Genomic DNA, 16599 nt, shown 5'->3' on the forward strand with positions numbered 1-16599 from the left:
TCAGCTGATTGGCGGGAGGGGCCGCGGCCGGGGCGGAGGCGGGAAGGACGGTCGCTGAAGAGGGCTGCTGCTGCCGCCGCCGCCACCGCCGCGTGAGGTGAGCGGCCGCGGCTCGTCGCCTCCCGCGGGGCTGCGCCGGGGTGGAGCGCGGCTCTGACGGACCCGGCTCGCCGCGGAGAGCGGGGGGAAGTGGCTCTCTGGTGGCTCTTGCCGTCTCCCGACAGAGAAAAGAAGCGCCCAGGTGCCCTTTGTAGGCCGGGGCGGAAGGCGCAGGAGGATGACAGCAGCTGGCCCCGGCGCTCCCCGCCGCGAGCCCCGCGAAAATCCGCCCCGGGGCGGGGGCAGGGGTTTCCTTGGGGAAGGGTCTCTCCTCTCCGGCCCCGGTCTCTGATTGCCGCCGCACTTCGGTCTTGACCCCCTCCCGCCCCCCTCGTAGGGGCTCGCTTTTTCTTAGGCAAAGATCGTTTACGCTCTACTCAAAAAAATGTTCGAGCGAAGCCTTCTGCGTGTGAGGGGAAAGCCTTTCAATGGGGTGCAGTTGCGTTTCTGGAAGGAGGGGATGGCTGCAAACTCATGTTAGCGATCTCTTTTGGCTAGGATTTCTTTTTCCTGTTGAGGAAGCTGATGATGAAGCTGAATCATGGCCTGTGTTGGTGGCTTTTTGATGCATATGTTTACTCATTAAGAGTCAGATGAGGACACAGGTTAGTGAATTAATTTATCACAGGGAGGTTGCCAATTTAAATTCATTTTTAGATATTTTGTAGATGCTGAAGACCTATAAGAAAAGTTAGTGCCACTTAAAAACTATAGTCTTTTTAAAAGCCATATATCTGTCTTCAAAAGTTTTAATTAAATAATTTCAGTATTTTAGAATGATAGGGAAAATAGGACTGGGTGTAAGGTTTGTCCAGCAAGACACTCAGCTGGATAGAGTGACATGCTGATACAGCACAGTCTTTCTTTTTACTTCCCGAAGTGAGAGAAGTGCAAGAAGGTAAAACAAACAGAATAGTAAAGTGAATGACAGCTCATTTTCCCCTGAATAATTACTGTATTAGTACTATAAGAAAGAAAACATCTCATTTTTAAAATCTGTGTTCAGTCTTAATTTTCTCACTGTTAAGAAAATAAAAAGGCATATTTAGAAGCTACAGTTGTCGCCTGTATCACTGTAGCTTGCAGTGTCTTGGAGCTCAAGTTAATGGACCCGCAGAATTGAAAAACTGATTATTTATAGTTATTAAATATCCTAAAATACTTTTTCCCCAAAGGATTTGGGTTCGTATCCTAGCCAATATTCACTCTGTGAAATAAAATCTGGAATGATGTGCGCAGTTCATTCATAATTACTTCTAAATTGCTTAATTGCTAATGTTACTTATCAGGTGCTGGTAACTTGCTCTTGTTTGTAACAAGGACCAGGTTTGAACTGATGTCACATAGTATAAATTCCTGTATGCCACTTTTCTTAATATCCTGAGCCACTTAACCCTCTTATCAGGTTAGCAGTTTCTGCTTGTTTCTATTTGGTGCCGTATTTTGTTTCAGACTTTCCTGTGGTTGCTAATGTTAGCTGGTTAATACTTGTTTTTATTTCTATTGCAGTTATAAATCTGAAATAAACAGGTTGAAAAGTGGCAATGTCTTCTGATGTGTCAGAATACACTATTGGGGGAGTGAAGATTATATTCCCTTGCAAGGCTTACCCCTCACAACTAGCTATGATGAATGCTGTAAGTAGAACTTATATTAATGTTCACTAAAGTAGTAGTTTATGTTTTGCAATTCTTATCAACCTTTAGAAGAAAAACATAAACAATTCAGAGCCTCCATTATTTTCAGTATTTCACTTGTAAATTACTGTATTTCTGTGTTTCTTTGTTCTCTGTACATGTTTGTGCTATATAATGATATCTGACCCATGACTAGGAATCTATGGTATTTGGATTATAAAATAGTAATAATGTTTTGGAATGTTGAAATACATTTTGGATTTGTAGGCTGAACATTTATGCTAAGAACCAAGTTATGTGCTGTGTAATATATATGCTTATTTAACAAGCTGTATGAGGAGAGACTGTTCTACTAAAATGTCTTTTAATCAGAATATAATATTCTAATAATTTTTTTTAGAGGGAGGTTTTTGTATCATGTTTTATATTTCATATTTATTTTTTATATTTAAGTTGAGAAGTTTAAATATTTTCATTGCAAGACAAGTATTTTGGTTCTGTGACAGATGTTTTAAATGTTTTGGTTCTATAAGACTACAGAAAGTAAGTCAGCCCTGTCAGATATTGCTATTAGCAGGTAAGTATTTCATAGTTCCTGGAAAGTGAACCTCTGAGCACTGCTCAGAGGGTTTTTTGTTTTGTTTTGTTTAAATGACAGCAAGTGCCCTGGTCTATTTTTAGAAGTTACCTTTAGCGTAGTTAAAACATTCTTTTCGCTTTCTCTGTTAATTATGGTTTTGTTCTCATTCTGCTCCTTAAAGATTGTGAAGGGGTTAAATAACAGGCAACACTGTCTGTTGGAGAGCCCTACAGGAAGTGGCAAAAGTTTGGCATTGCTTTGTTCTGCATTATCATGGCAGCAGTCTCTGTATGGTAAGTTATCTCAGTGTCCATTTGCCCGGTTGTTACTGCTGAAATATATTATAATGAATTGCTGTTGCTTTTCAAACTTTAAACATTTGGTTTAAGGAATATATGCAGGTATTTGTCCATCGTTATACATACAGTCTTACTGGCAAAATGTCATTAGGCAATCAAAACAGTAATGCTCAATAATATTGAGCAATGTAATTTTCATGTTAAAATGGATTTAGATATCTGTTATCTTAAGGGGACAATATGGCTGTTTGAACTTTGTAAGAAAATATTTGTGGCTCGTGTTATGCAAATTGAATTGAAAAAGAGGTGTATTTTTCAGTTCTGTAAGTTGTTGCAGTTCTTTGCACTGGAGTTCTTCAAGGAGTGATGAGCTTGTTCAGACTGAGTAGTACATAGAGACACGAGGTTTATAATAAAATAGATGATATAGATCACATCCATGTGTAAAGGGACCAAATAAAGTCCAATTCAAAATGGTGTTTAAAAAATTATAAGAATTTTCTTCTTGTATTTTTGAAAAATCTTGTACTGCTTTATTGGGAAGAACTCAATTTGAAAGTAAGCTTTTGTATCTGTTCCTTTTCTTTTCTTTGCTGATTCTGAGTTGGGCCACTCATGGCTGTGTATCTGACACTTCAAATTTGGGTCTTTCCTTAAGAATGCTCCTTCTTTATGTACAAGAAACAATGTCAAAGATCCAAAAACTTGATAACTTGCATAGCTTGCCATATTTATTATACTGTGGTAACAACATTTTGAGCTGAGATTCAGTGTGGCTAATACTCAGCGGAACTTCAAAGTCTTTCTTTGATGTATGTGCATTTTTTTTAAGTTCCTAAGTAATACCTATTCCCTTAGTTAAGGTGGTGTTTGGTAAACTTAAAACAGTCTACTAAACCTCTGCTGGTTTGTATGTAACTGAAAGAGTAAGGTTGCTTGCATGTATCTCATTTTTAAAGGTGTATAATTTACAGACCTAGTGATTAGAAACTGGTACCTAAACAAAATCTTTCATCTTAACTGTTTTGAAAGTCTAGTGCTAATGTATAGTCCTGTATAGTTTTTTTTTTTTTTTTTAATAGAAGACAAATGATTGTGTCCTTTATCTTCTTTAGAGAAGTTACTGGTTAAATCCTCATGTGAAAAGGAAGACAGAAAGCCGGAGACTTCATTGCCATGTCGCTGTACATGTCATTCCCAATCTGAGAGCAACAAGGCTGCAGCAAATGTGAATCATGGTGCTTCTTGTTCTTTTAGTAATTATGAAGCAGGAAGTTCCATAAAAACTGAAACCCCACTAACAAACACAGGTAACTTTTAATAAATCCCTCATTTTGTGAGGTGGCTTTTTTGTCCAGCCATCCTGGTAGTAGGGGTCGTTAACTAGCCATTGGACCACGATCTCAACACTTCCACCTTCTAACCTTTCTCTGGCTTGTTAATTACATCTGGACGTTCTGTTCACCCTACATCAAGTGACCAAAAAAAGACATCCAATAGGACTGTGCTGTAGGTAGAAGTATTTGTGGTTTTTTTCCTGTTTGGCATTCTGTGCTTCTGTTTTGCTGATTTGAACTGTGGGAGCCAGTAGACGGTTCCAGAACAAATTATCAGCACTGCTGAAGTATATACCTTGAATTGAAAAACTTGAATTCTTGCAGTATTTACTAGTTTTCTGGAATCTGAATTCTGGGAGAATAAATCATTTGTACTGTAAGCTAAAGCTTAAAGGAATAAAAGTAACAGGTGTTCCTGCATTGCATGTAGCATATGTTAGAGTCAACACACAACTTGCAAGTGCCATATAGGCCTAGAATACTATGCTCCGTAGCAAACACTTTGAGTAAAACCCTCACTACAGAAAGACATCACTGTTGTTAACATGGAAGGTGTTGCAACACCTGTCCTGCTGGTCAGATACAGAAAGAAAAAGAGGTTGGGTGTATTCATAGACACAAAGAGCCACCATAAATTCTTGTTTTCCTTCAAAGTGCCTATTGTTAAGGGAAATATGTTAGGTAACTGTAACAGGAAATGGGGATTATAGAGGCTTATTTTTTGTGCTTGGGATTTTTTTTTTTTAAACAGGTATTTCACATTGCAGTTCTGTAGTTAGTTTCACTTGATTTTGCAAAATATATAATTTGTAAAACTATAAAAATTAAGGGACATGAGTAGTTAGCTGAAAATATAGGTGCAGATAGAACTTGTTTGCTGGAGACAACAACTGGCTGTGAAGTGCCTCAAGGAAGCCTCATTCACAATTGCTGAAGATGTTGATCTGCACTGTCCTAGTTCGGCATTATGACTTTGGCAAACGATTGGAAACTATTATGAGGATGTTATTTTTGTTCTAAAAAATAGTCCCTTGCAGTTAGCCATAGTATCAAGTACATACAAGAAAATGGAGATATTTATTTCTTAACTGTTTTTTTAAAAAATGTCTTCATGAAAGTGTCCAAAGGTAGTGCACTAAGCATCCTAAATTAATACCTTTAGTATTTGTTCAGTTTACTACAGAAATAAACTAAACTAAATATATATATTTTTTCCATTCTTGTTGGATACTGTATGTATCCATAGATATATATACTTAGGTATCCACATCTGTCTTAAATCTAATTTATGGAGAGAAACAGAACTTTAAAAAACAAATTTCTATATTATTGCTTCATATATAGACAGCCAAAATCTGTTCTAGAAGTAAAATACATAGCCAGTGATGTCTTTCGTTGGCTTTCTTTAAGTCAAGGACTTTTTTTGCCATTGTAATAGTAGTACATGATTCTGCTCTGTTTGAAAATGATGGTAAATGGGTCAGGAAATATCCACTACTATTTCATTTCATACATCATGTGTCTTTATGTTTAATAATTTATCTTTTTAGAAATGTTGCCTTTATTTAATGCATTCTTAGTAACGGACATGCTCTTGCTCTTTTTACAGAGCATAAGGAAAACGAAACCCTAGCTTCAAAATTGTCTGCCAAAAAAAGGGCATCTCTATGTGGCAATGAAAATGATGATTTTCAAGTAGACAGGAAAAGGATTCGCTCTTTAGAAACTGAGCAGCAGGTGAGCAAAATTTATTGGCAGTAAGATAATTCAGGCATAGCTGAATCAAGCTGTTAAGTATCAACATTTTAGAGGAAGGCATAGAGATTAATGGGGTCATGTCACTGTCATAATTTAGATTGGCTTTTTTTGTTCATTTTTATTGTTGCTTGTTACTATGGAGTCCACTGTTGAATTAAATTATTCTCAATACCATATCATAAATTACTTGTTACATACTATTGCTGGTTGCATACTAACTATATACTTGTTGCATACATGTATCACCAGTTGGTCTGTAATATTCAGTTGAAGCACAATATTCTAGGGTTGAAAGTGCTATTGCAAATATGTATTAAAAATACAAATACCACTTTGAATGCATTACAGTTCTGTTTTATATCCTGTCAAATGCAGTTATCTCTGGCCTGCTACATGGGGTGCAATACTTCTGTAATGGTTTTACCTGTGTTGGTGTTGCTACCATGTGGCTTAATACTTGTGTCTCGGGTGTGCACTGTGAATAGTTTTTATAGCTTTTAGTTATGGAAGTTTCCTGTTTCTATCTATAATATCATCATAATTTCTACCAGTTTTGTAACAGGATGAAATAATAGAAGACAAACTCAGTGGTAATTAACTGTTACTAATTAGTTAGGAAACAATATATATCCTCTTTTTTTGCTCAGTAAGAGCCAAAGAAGGTTCCTGCATTTGGTCAGCCTCTAAAATATGTGGGATTACAGTGAAAAAAGAACATTATTAGAATGGGGGCCTAATTCAGTTTGAAATTTACCTTGTATGAATATCAAAATAAACTTTTTGCATAACACTTATTCTAGAAGTATATGTTACTCAGTAAAGGACTGTTGCTGTCTAGGAACCTGCAGTAGGGTAGCTTGCTAACAGTTTGGTAATTTAGTTCTCTGTTTATATGTAGAAATAACTAGATTATTTTAATGAATCTGTTTTCCAAGACAAACTTACTTTTTGAGATAGGGTTAAAAATTGCAGGGGTTTTTTTGTTACTCAATTTTTATATTAAAATTTTGTAACTTTTCTGAAAGCACTTTTATGTGGCTTAGATCTGGTTAAACTGTTAATAAATATTAGCAATGCACTGTACTACCAGAACAGACTCGCAGTGGGAAAAAAATTGAGACTAAATCACCGACCGCTAGTGTAAACACATACTTCTGTCCGCTGTATTTAAGCACAGTACTTTTTCCCCCAACAGGTTAGAAAACGTCATTGTTTTGCAAAAGGAGTGCAGCTAGTTGATGCTTTAGAAGTTTATCATCAGAGAAAGAATGGTGAGCTGATTGTTCACTCTGAAAAAAGTGTGAAAAACACTGTTTTTTCTCCTAAAACAGTAAGTAATATAGTAATATAGCTCTTACATCATGATTGCTAGTTCAAGAGAGATCAACTTTTTAATGATTTTGCTGCAATGAAAATGCTCATGAAAACTTGACTTAAATATATTTTCAGAATGCATTGTGCATCCCACTCAATTAATGTAAAAGTTCCCAAACTGCTAGTATATAAGTTACTTTAAAGTAATGTATTGTCACTATCAATAGTGGGAACTGCAATGGCTTTTACTGCTGATGGTGATGTCTAGCAAAAAAAAAAAAGTGCATTTTCTGAGACAGTGCTGACTCATTGCCAGCTAGGTGAGGAATTGCTGGGGAAGCACTCCCTTGTGTAACAGTCTTCAGCTGAAATGGTCTTTCCTTCTCCTGTTAGGGTGAGTACATCATCTGTGGTTCCCTTTGGTGTGGGTCTGAGACTTTCTGTATTCTTTAGTTATAAGCTGGCTTTATAAAACTACAGTTTTATTATATATTTTAGAAACCTCTTCATACATTTTTTAGGAGGGGAAGTGTCAAACAATTAAAACATTTGAAAGTATTATAAGTTTTGCATTTTTGAGTGGATATAGAATTAGTTTAACTCTTATCTTTTGTGACTGTGTGCTTCTTGTGGTAAAAGGAAGAAAAAAAAAAAAACTAAAAAAGGAGCTTAATTTTTAAAAGCAGCATCATGTTCCTGGATCCTGCTCGGCTGAGGGACCTTCATAGTCAGATTTCTGTGTCAGCCTAGAGTTTGGTTGTAGCTACTAGGACTCCATAGAATTTAATTTTTCTGGGATTGGGGCTGTGTTCCATCCTTATAAAAATTTCACACATTCTTGATCTCAAGGGATGAGAGAGAGGCTAAACGCTATATGTAATACTAATCACATGAACGACTGCTTTGAAGTTGTGTTGTGAGTTAGTGACTTTGCCAGTCTTGCTTGCTAAGTTGAGAAATGCATATCACTTTTTTCATCTGTGAGAATCAAACTGTTAAACAGTGACTCCAGAGTAAAACTTTTTTTTCTCTGTAGTTTATGCTGCTATGGTAGAGGAGGTGATGGGAGACAGAGGGTGGTTCCTTCAGCAAAACTGTATCATTAGTGGCACCTAAATATGGATGAACCTTGACTTTTCAAATCCTCGAATAGTATTGTTACTCTTAAAGATTTCTTTTTTAACGGACTGTGATAAAAGCTTAACTTCAGAGTACCTTGGTGTCTCGGAGTACTTTTCATGTACCTTAATTTCCTAGTATCGTAATCTCTTTATACTGTAGTACTACACTGAAAATATAGAACTCATTGGATCACAAATTGAAATATGAATCACATTTAAAATATGGTTTACATATATAGAGTTATAGTAATAGTCTATAAGAGACTTACGTGGTATTTGTAAAAAGAATTAGATCAAAATATATTTGTAAAAGAATTCCCCAAACCTGTTTTTTGAGTGTTAAGCTTGTCATGTCTAGTTCTCAGAGTCTAATTTTCAGACCTTAAATGCTCAGCATTTTTAAATGATCAGACCCTTTCAGGCATCTCAGGTCCTAATAACTACTTAGAATCATTAGTCATGCTTGACAATCTTAGCCTTAACATAAATGCAGACAGTGAGGATGGTTGTAGACTTACTTCTAATCTAGATAAAATACTGCAGTTTATAATCACTTAAGAAAACATTTTATTCTTAACTGAAGTGGAGTGGTTTGCAAAGTGTAAATTGTTTCTATCCAATTTGTTCCCCTAAACAGTGAGCTGAACTCACTATGGTGACTAGGCTATGGCTCCCCAACAGCAGAGAATCTGGCCCAGTAATTCAGCCTGTTAACTTGTGACAGCAGTTGTACAACTTGTATAAATCTGTGTTTTATCACAATTTATAGTAGGTTTATGGCATTATATTATGTAAAAACTTGAAACTAGGACCATGGAAATGCAGTGAGAACAGTTGAGAGTTTGTAGATTTTGTTCACCTTCCCTTTCTTTGTTTTATGATATATGCCATAGATAAGAGACAGTATCTAATATTAACATCTGTGCCTTTAAGACCTTAAAAAAAGTAATGTGGAGAAAACCGGGGCTGATCACTGCAATAGATTATAACAAAAACCATGTAATACATTTTGCGCGTGATTAAAAAGAAAAATCCTGTGTGTTACCATGATAGTTTTAAAAACTGTAAAATTATCACTTTTCATAGCAGAAGTTTCACAGATGCTGATGTGCAAATATGCAGGGCTGTTTCTGCAGCTTTCTGCTAAGAATTTTCTCCTATTCTTGGTGCTTGAATTTTCTGCTTTTTATATAAAGATTGCTTAAGCAAAACCAGTAGAAGAAGAAATATGAGGCACTGTAGAGATGAATGTCAGATGCTGAATTACATTAGTGATCTGGTTCATGTGAACACTTATCAAAGGCTGTGATAGAATGGTTCTTGTCAATATTAAAGTATAGGAGCACACCGTGAAATTGTCCAGTTTATCAGACAAATATGAAAAAGGAAGGAGGTCTGTCCCATATTTCTTTCTTCAGTATGGGAACCTACTTCCTTCTTTTCAAAAGGTAAAGGACATTCTTCTTTTTCAATTTTTTTTTCTTGTGTCGTTTTATAGTAATACACTGTAGGTAACTCAGTTTTTAAGTACAGGGTTTTACATGCATGTTTGGAAATGTGCTTGATTTCAACAAGCAGTTGAATTCTCTTTTCTCCTCTTCCAACAGCCCTTGGCTCTTTGTGTGTCTTAAATTAACTTTTATTTTAATCATTGTTTGTTTTAACTTCAAGTGCATCTTTCTAGTATACTTTGCTGTTGTAAACACAGAACAAGCCAGACACTTTGGTATTACTTCAAGATACTGATAGCTAGATCTTTTCTTGCCAAAAGTATATCTGTGTTCTAGGTTATTTGAGGGTAAGTAATTTTTATTAGTTTTGGGATAGGTGTGTAGGTTTTCAAGTAGGATTTTAAATGCTTTGTGCAACTGAAATTCAATCAATACTGTGAAATACAAAGGCCAGCAGAGTGTGCTGTTGATTTTCAGACATTTCTTCCTTCATTGGAAGGAAGACAAAGACTTTTCTTCCTTCGCTGTCAGATTTGCTTTGTCTGTGGGTGTCTGAAAAACTTGATTTACAAGTTCTAGAAAGTTCAGGTAGCGAAGAAAACTGAAAACTTTTAATATAGATTGACTATTTGTTAAGTAAAAAATTGAGTAAGAGTCTGATCTTCTAAGTCTTTTTGAAGTCGAGCGGTACGTTATAATGTGCTATCCAGGGGTCTGATTTTGCAGATAGACGTACAGTAAACTACTGAGGACTATTTATTACTGAACATCCTTGTTTAAAGACTACTTAAAAAAAATAAGAATATTGCTTCAGGCCAAAAAGGAATTTGCTCAGCTATCGTAGGGCACGAGTAACAGTTTAGACTGGATGGTCACTGAAGTTCTGGATTTATTATCTATGGAGTAAGCCTGGAAGTATTATCATGACATTTTGGTCCAGGCTTCTCTCTACGCTTCCATATTTGGAACATATCCAGGAGCTGTACTGGGAGTTTTTTGGCCTGCTGGTTGATGTTTTCAGTCTCTGATGGTGATGAAAAATATACTCTTGTATTAGAACAATTTCTATTTTTGCCTCCAAAAATAGAAAAAAATAAACTCAGCTATAACACAGTAGTTTGTTTCAAATTCAACTGCTACAGGAAAAAAAAAGTGGTTGAGTCAGAATCCAAAGACTTACCAATGTGTTTATGAAATAAAAAGGTTTAGACTAAAATCACGATATGTACCACTTTTTAAAAACTTCGTTGGGTTGTGCCATGGATTGATGGCATTTTCAAACATATTTTCTAAGCTTTTTCTTTAATTTAAAAAAAAAAAAGTGACCTAAGAAATAAAAGCTTTTTTAATCTTTATGTTTAAGAGTGAAAGGATAGAATATTATTTGCCTGTGGTGAACTTTTACTTTAGGAACTGAGAACTGGTTTGACATCAAGAAACAATTTCAGAAAGTAAGGCCTTATTTATCTTTAGTATTTCAGCTACTTTAACTAGGTTCAGTTTTATGACATCAAGACTGTCACACCATAGACTGCTAGTTATAAAAATACTTTTCTAGTGTAGTTTATCCTGTTTGAAATAAAGTCAACGGAGGTAATTTCATTGCTATTATCATAATTGATTATGTATTTAGGATGATACAATAATGCAATAAACACATTGTTTATTCCAATCTACACTTATCTTATTCCTTCTTAAACTCTTTTTTGCCTCTCGTTTTAGGAGGTACGTCACCTTAAACAAGGCATGCACTTACAAAGCTATTAGTTGGCTCCCCTGAACAGGGCTGATATTGACAATACTGCAGCAAAACAAAGTTCGTATAAAAAGCCATGTTAGTTTGAACATGTTTGGAAATGTATGACTAAGTCCCTTAGCATTAGTAAGAATGGCTTACATTAAAAGTAACTAGGTGTGCACAGTGATTGAAAATTGATTCCCAACATCTGCTGAATGGCAAAGAAATCTGCATTTGTTTCTAAGTGTAGTGAAAACTATGAAAATTAAAGTAATACATAAAATTTGGAAAGTGCGAGAGGAGTTCCTCCATTTTTATTTTTCTTAATCAGATAAAACCTGCTTTGTTTAATTTGTGTTTTATTGCAGTCAATTTTGTACTCGAAGCAAAGGTAACTTCTTGTCAAGTGTTCCTTTTTGTAGCCCAGCAGAGAGAGAATGGATTGTTTGTTGCAAGAGCATGAGAAGTGCTGCCCGGCGTTGCTGCACCAAAAGAACATCTGTAGATCCAGGAGGTGTAGGATCTTCTGCTCAAAGCAGTTGCTTGTTCTTAGCTTCTTTCAGTCTAGCGCCTGGGAATCCATTTCTGTCCTTCAGCTGCTGATTCTTGCAAAAGAGGGCAGTTCTAGTATGAGTTTAGATGAGAAATTATACCCTTATAGTACTCTCTTGATTACTTCTGTCAAAGCATGTGGTCTGAGAAACTGGGGCAGCTGCGTTAAGGAATCCCCATTTATGCTAGGTAAAAAAAATAAACAGTAAATGGAGAGTAGTGTAACAAACACTTGGGGTATCAAAAAACAACTGCGAAAAGAATCTGTCTTAATGTGCTAGCCCATTGCAGTTTAACATATTGCTTACAACCTTCACAATAGAGTTTGAGTGACTTCTGTTACACATTCCAGGAGACTGGCAGTCTGTTACAATCAGGGTCTGGACTCTAGAATAGGCTAATTTACCACGATGGGATGAAGAAAGTTGTGGATTTGTATTACATGCTCTCACCTGACACCGTATCTGATCCTTTACCCGCTGATTGACATTTTGAATGAGCTCTTTGAAGCGAGTTCCAGCTTAATTAAAACGTTTGCTTGGTTAGCAGTGATCTGTGAAAGCCTGTGATAAATATTGAACCGGGTTCACCTGCTGGTTACTGTGAGAGGATAAACAGCTGCTTTGTGTACTTTAATCAAGAGGCTTCAGCAGCAGCAGAATACTGTGCTTTTTGAGAGCGTATAAAGGAATAGTTGAAAAGCTCCGGTAATGTCACTGCTGATACCTTACTAGGTTGTGCTTGTGTGATATTTCACACAAGAGGTATTCACGGCTGTATCAGTTAGATGGCTTTGTAACCAGGAAATGTAGATGAAGATATGAAGAACTCCTCTTATCTCTTTGTGCTTCAAAGATCATAGCCTCAGTGTTTGTTGAGCTTTATTTTACACGTAGGACAGGTTGGTGAACTTGATTATTCTTTTATTAATCTGACTTCTACGTTTTTTGCCATATAAATATTGATGTGGTAGGCTGTTTTATCTACCCACAAACAGAAGGAAAAACAAGCTAGATTAGAACAAGGTCCATATAGTTCGGCATCTGATGTTCAACAGCATCTGTTACTGGATATTTCTGGTGAAATACTGCGGAAAGTAGAGGGGTATATTTTTTTTCTTCCTCTCCTAAATGAAAGTCACTCCCAGATTCAAACAGCTGAAAATAGGTTTAGTTATGAAGCCAGAGGGTTTTATATCAACTGCAAAATTTTAAGCACAACTATTGTAATTCTGGAAATTGTTACTCATATATGTCAAGTCCTTTTATTCTTGTCATGTTCTAGACAAGAATGCACCATACATAGTAAATACACTTGCAACTCAGCTATTTTTAGAACAGTGCAAATGGAGCAAAAGGGTGCTCTAAGTAGGATTGTAGGATTAAATTCTGTGACATTTTTAAATTGTGTACATACCTAAATTGATGCTGTGGCTGAGGTGGTGACCTGTAGGGGTAAGGAGGGAAAGCTCTCACAGTATGTCAAACAGGGACTGTTAGTGAAATAGTTCTCAGTTCTCTTAATATTAATCATTTATAATCAAAAAAAAAAAGTCTATAGATCTTCGCATAAATGTTGGAAAGTTTTCTAATTTTATTATAAGTTAGAAAGTATCTCTGCTTTCCAGCTCTAAAGACTTACATTTTTTGAGGCAACACTGCCATGTGAACTACCATATTAGTAGTTATCACTTTGTCCATTTATTAAATATTCTGCATCTTTGCTTTTTCAGTAGTAATGGGAGATTAACAATACTACATTAGTTTTTGCTATGTGATATCAACAGTAACTTCTTTCATAGAAATATAGAACTAAAATAGTTTATTTTTAATAAAATTTAGAAATGACCAAAGCATTTTTAAAGGATTACAAAGAATTCAAATGTAGTAATGCAAATAACATGAAGAACTCAACTTTTAGATTATGCTATAACCATTTTCTTAACGTTTCTCTTCATTATAAGGGGCCTTCTAAGGTTTTATTTGTTTGTTTATTTAGGTTGGGCTAATGGCATCTGTGACTTTCAGAAATATTATGACTACTGCAGGGCAGTTTTATGCTTTTACTGGTTACTATAAAATCAGTCTGAGTACAACTTTCTCTTTTAAAACATTTTTAAAGGGTAATATTTTAAAGATGGAATAGTGGATAAAGTGCTTTTTAAAGCCAGTATTATATCACTTTCAAACTTTTTAAGAAAAAGTTACGAGACCACCTGTAAAATATGTGACCTTACACACACGAACACACTTTTAAATCTTTTTAGGGAAAGAAACTTTATTATCGTTTTTAAAAAACATCACAAAAGAACTTGATATGTAAATATTTGAACTGTATTTTCCTATTGTCTTGATCGTACAAAAACAGTTAGAACAACTTTTTCAGAATAGTCACCTGTTTGGCCTTGATATTTTCCTGCTATTTTTATTTGGCAAATTAAATATGAGGTTTAGCATTAGCAGTGAAGTATTAGTGATATTTTTATCATCTTTGAATTATGCATATTCTTTCTTCCTCTGAAAATATGAGCAATCTGTCTTGAATTAAAATGAAGAGATAAATGTTTTTTTAAAGGTCTGTGTGGTAAGCAAGCTGATTCTGCTTCTATTATATTAGCTGTTAGTATGTAAATGTGGTGCTCATTATTTCAAAGAGCAGAATAGAATATAGATGATAGAAATATCAAGGTAGAATTTTTGCATTCCAGTTTTCTATGCGAGTACAGACTGAGTTGAATATTGCCACATATGTAACATATACCATATGTCAGCTGTTTCCTGCTTCACTGTCGACAAGAGCCCCATTCATAACTCTTCTTTTTATCCTTTCAGTGAATAAGTAATTATTCGATATAGAAGGCAGGATATTTGGAACTGGCTATTTAATGTGGCAGCACACCGTAATGAGATCTGCTGTTACTGGCAACCTGAGAAGGGAATGTAACAATTCCAGCATGGGTGTAACTTTATCTGCTTTGAGGGCCTGTTTATTTGGCACATCAGTGAACCTTTTATCCCAGTGAGTGACAGCTCCAGCAGGGTTACATTTACTCGCATTCTATCATGTATTGTAATATTTAATGGTGGACAAGGCTGAGTGGGACTGAAGGTAATATGAACTTGCTTTTCCACAGAGTGGAGGCTAAAAGACAGCTTGATCCCCAGTATTGTGGTGTAACACGCGGCATGACTTAGCATTTGTTTATGATGGTTAATCTTACTCATTACAGTTAAGTGGGGAGGGGGGAATATTTGAGCAGGCAAGTACACATTGTTACTTGCGCTATCAAACTGAAAACCAAATACAAACTATTTTACTCTAGAAAAATTAATTATCCTTTTATAGGAGATGTGTGTGGACAAGGTTACTTCAGAATTATTTGGTTTCCATGTGTCTGCTGTTTTCACACTATTTATTACAATCTTATCTAAATCTTTCCAGTATTTTATATCATGAAGGACATTAAAAATGGTGTTTCTCAGGAGTAAAAAATGCATTTCACAGGATTGTTTTTTATTTTGTCTTTTAGTCTCATAGTTACTAGATATTCTTTGATATATAATAGCATGGCAAACATGTTTCTAATGGAATATATATGAGGTAGTCAGTTTTTATCTGCAAATGAAATTTCATTAAACTGTCCAGATTTCTTTTGCTTGCTTTAAAAAAAAATGTTCTCATCATTGTAGTTTGGGTGTCTGGTTAGGTTTTCTTCCTTTAAGGTGCAGGTTCAGGAGTGTTTAAATATTTGCATGTGAGAAGTTCCTTTACATTATTCATGTGTGTCAGTCCTCAGCTGAGTACTAATCCTTCCTATGATTGGGTTATGATAAAGTTGTATCCAGGGATTGCTAAAAGTATTTTAAGGTTTTCAGGCATAAGGAGGTGTTGTGTATACTTTAACATGTATAAGCCTTTTGCAGTTTGGTAGGCCAGCCTGGTGATTTCACAGGCTATCTTGAACTGTCCCAGAAAGCATTTTCCAAACAGACTATAAACAGATTTGGCCTGTTCATCTTGCAGTGGGATTTTCTTAATCTTTTTTTGTTTTTTGTTGCAGTCTTCTGACCCTTGCACTCAGTGTTCCTGTTCTTCTGGAAAAGAAACTGATAAAGATGCTAGTAACGCAAAGAAGAAAGAAGATGGAGATCAGTCATTCATCCCCAAAATATTTTTTGGAACACGAACACACAAGCAAATATCCCAGATTACCAGAGAGTTGAAGAGAACAGCATATTCCAGTGTCCCTATGACAATTCTTTCTAGCCGGGATTATACCTGTATTCATCCAGTGGTGTCTGGTAGCAGTAGTAACAGGAATGAAATGTGTGTAGAGCTGCTGGAAGGAAAACACGTGAGTAGTTTTGTTTCAGAAAATGGGCATTCATTTAAGCATATTTGAATGAAAGATAATTGTGTGAACCGTTGGAATGAGTAATATTTTATAACTTCTTAATGCTGTTGGTTAAATGCCTTCCAGTAACCTGCTTTAAACTAGAATATTAATTTCTAGAAAATGTTGATACATGGTATCAATATGTAAAAGCATGTGATGATGGGAATAATTATTGTTGTTGGTTATTTGTAAACTTAATTATAATTAAAAAAAAATTGTTTTACTCAAAATATTTTCCTTTAACCATGATGAAGTTACGCATTCAAGACTGGTGCCTTTATACTTAAATTTTCTTCCTTTGCATGTGTAAACTTTGA

General features: G+C 35.5%; 1 protein-coding gene across 1 annotated transcript in view; it reads left to right on the forward strand.

The window, feature by feature from the left end:
* Positions 1-63: 63 nt before the first annotated feature.
* BRIP1 (BRCA1 interacting helicase 1) overlaps positions 64-16599 on the forward strand; it is a 78143-nt gene continuing 61607 nt past the window's right edge. The window contains exons 1-7 of the mRNA XM_067309629.1: positions 64-97; positions 1609-1736; positions 2498-2609; positions 3731-3925; positions 5562-5689; positions 6906-7040; positions 15947-16240. Coding sequence (XP_067165730.1) covers positions 1644-1736; positions 2498-2609; positions 3731-3925; positions 5562-5689; positions 6906-7040; positions 15947-16240 — 957 coding nt within the window. The 5' untranslated portion in view covers positions 64-97; positions 1609-1643. The remainder of the gene's footprint in view (positions 98-1608; positions 1737-2497; positions 2610-3730; positions 3926-5561; positions 5690-6905; positions 7041-15946; positions 16241-16599) is intronic.

This window comes from Apteryx mantelli, chromosome 22 (genome assembly GCF_036417845.1).
Source record: "Apteryx mantelli isolate bAptMan1 chromosome 22, bAptMan1.hap1, whole genome shotgun sequence".
NCBI lineage: Eukaryota > Metazoa > Chordata > Aves > Apterygiformes > Apterygidae > Apteryx > Apteryx mantelli.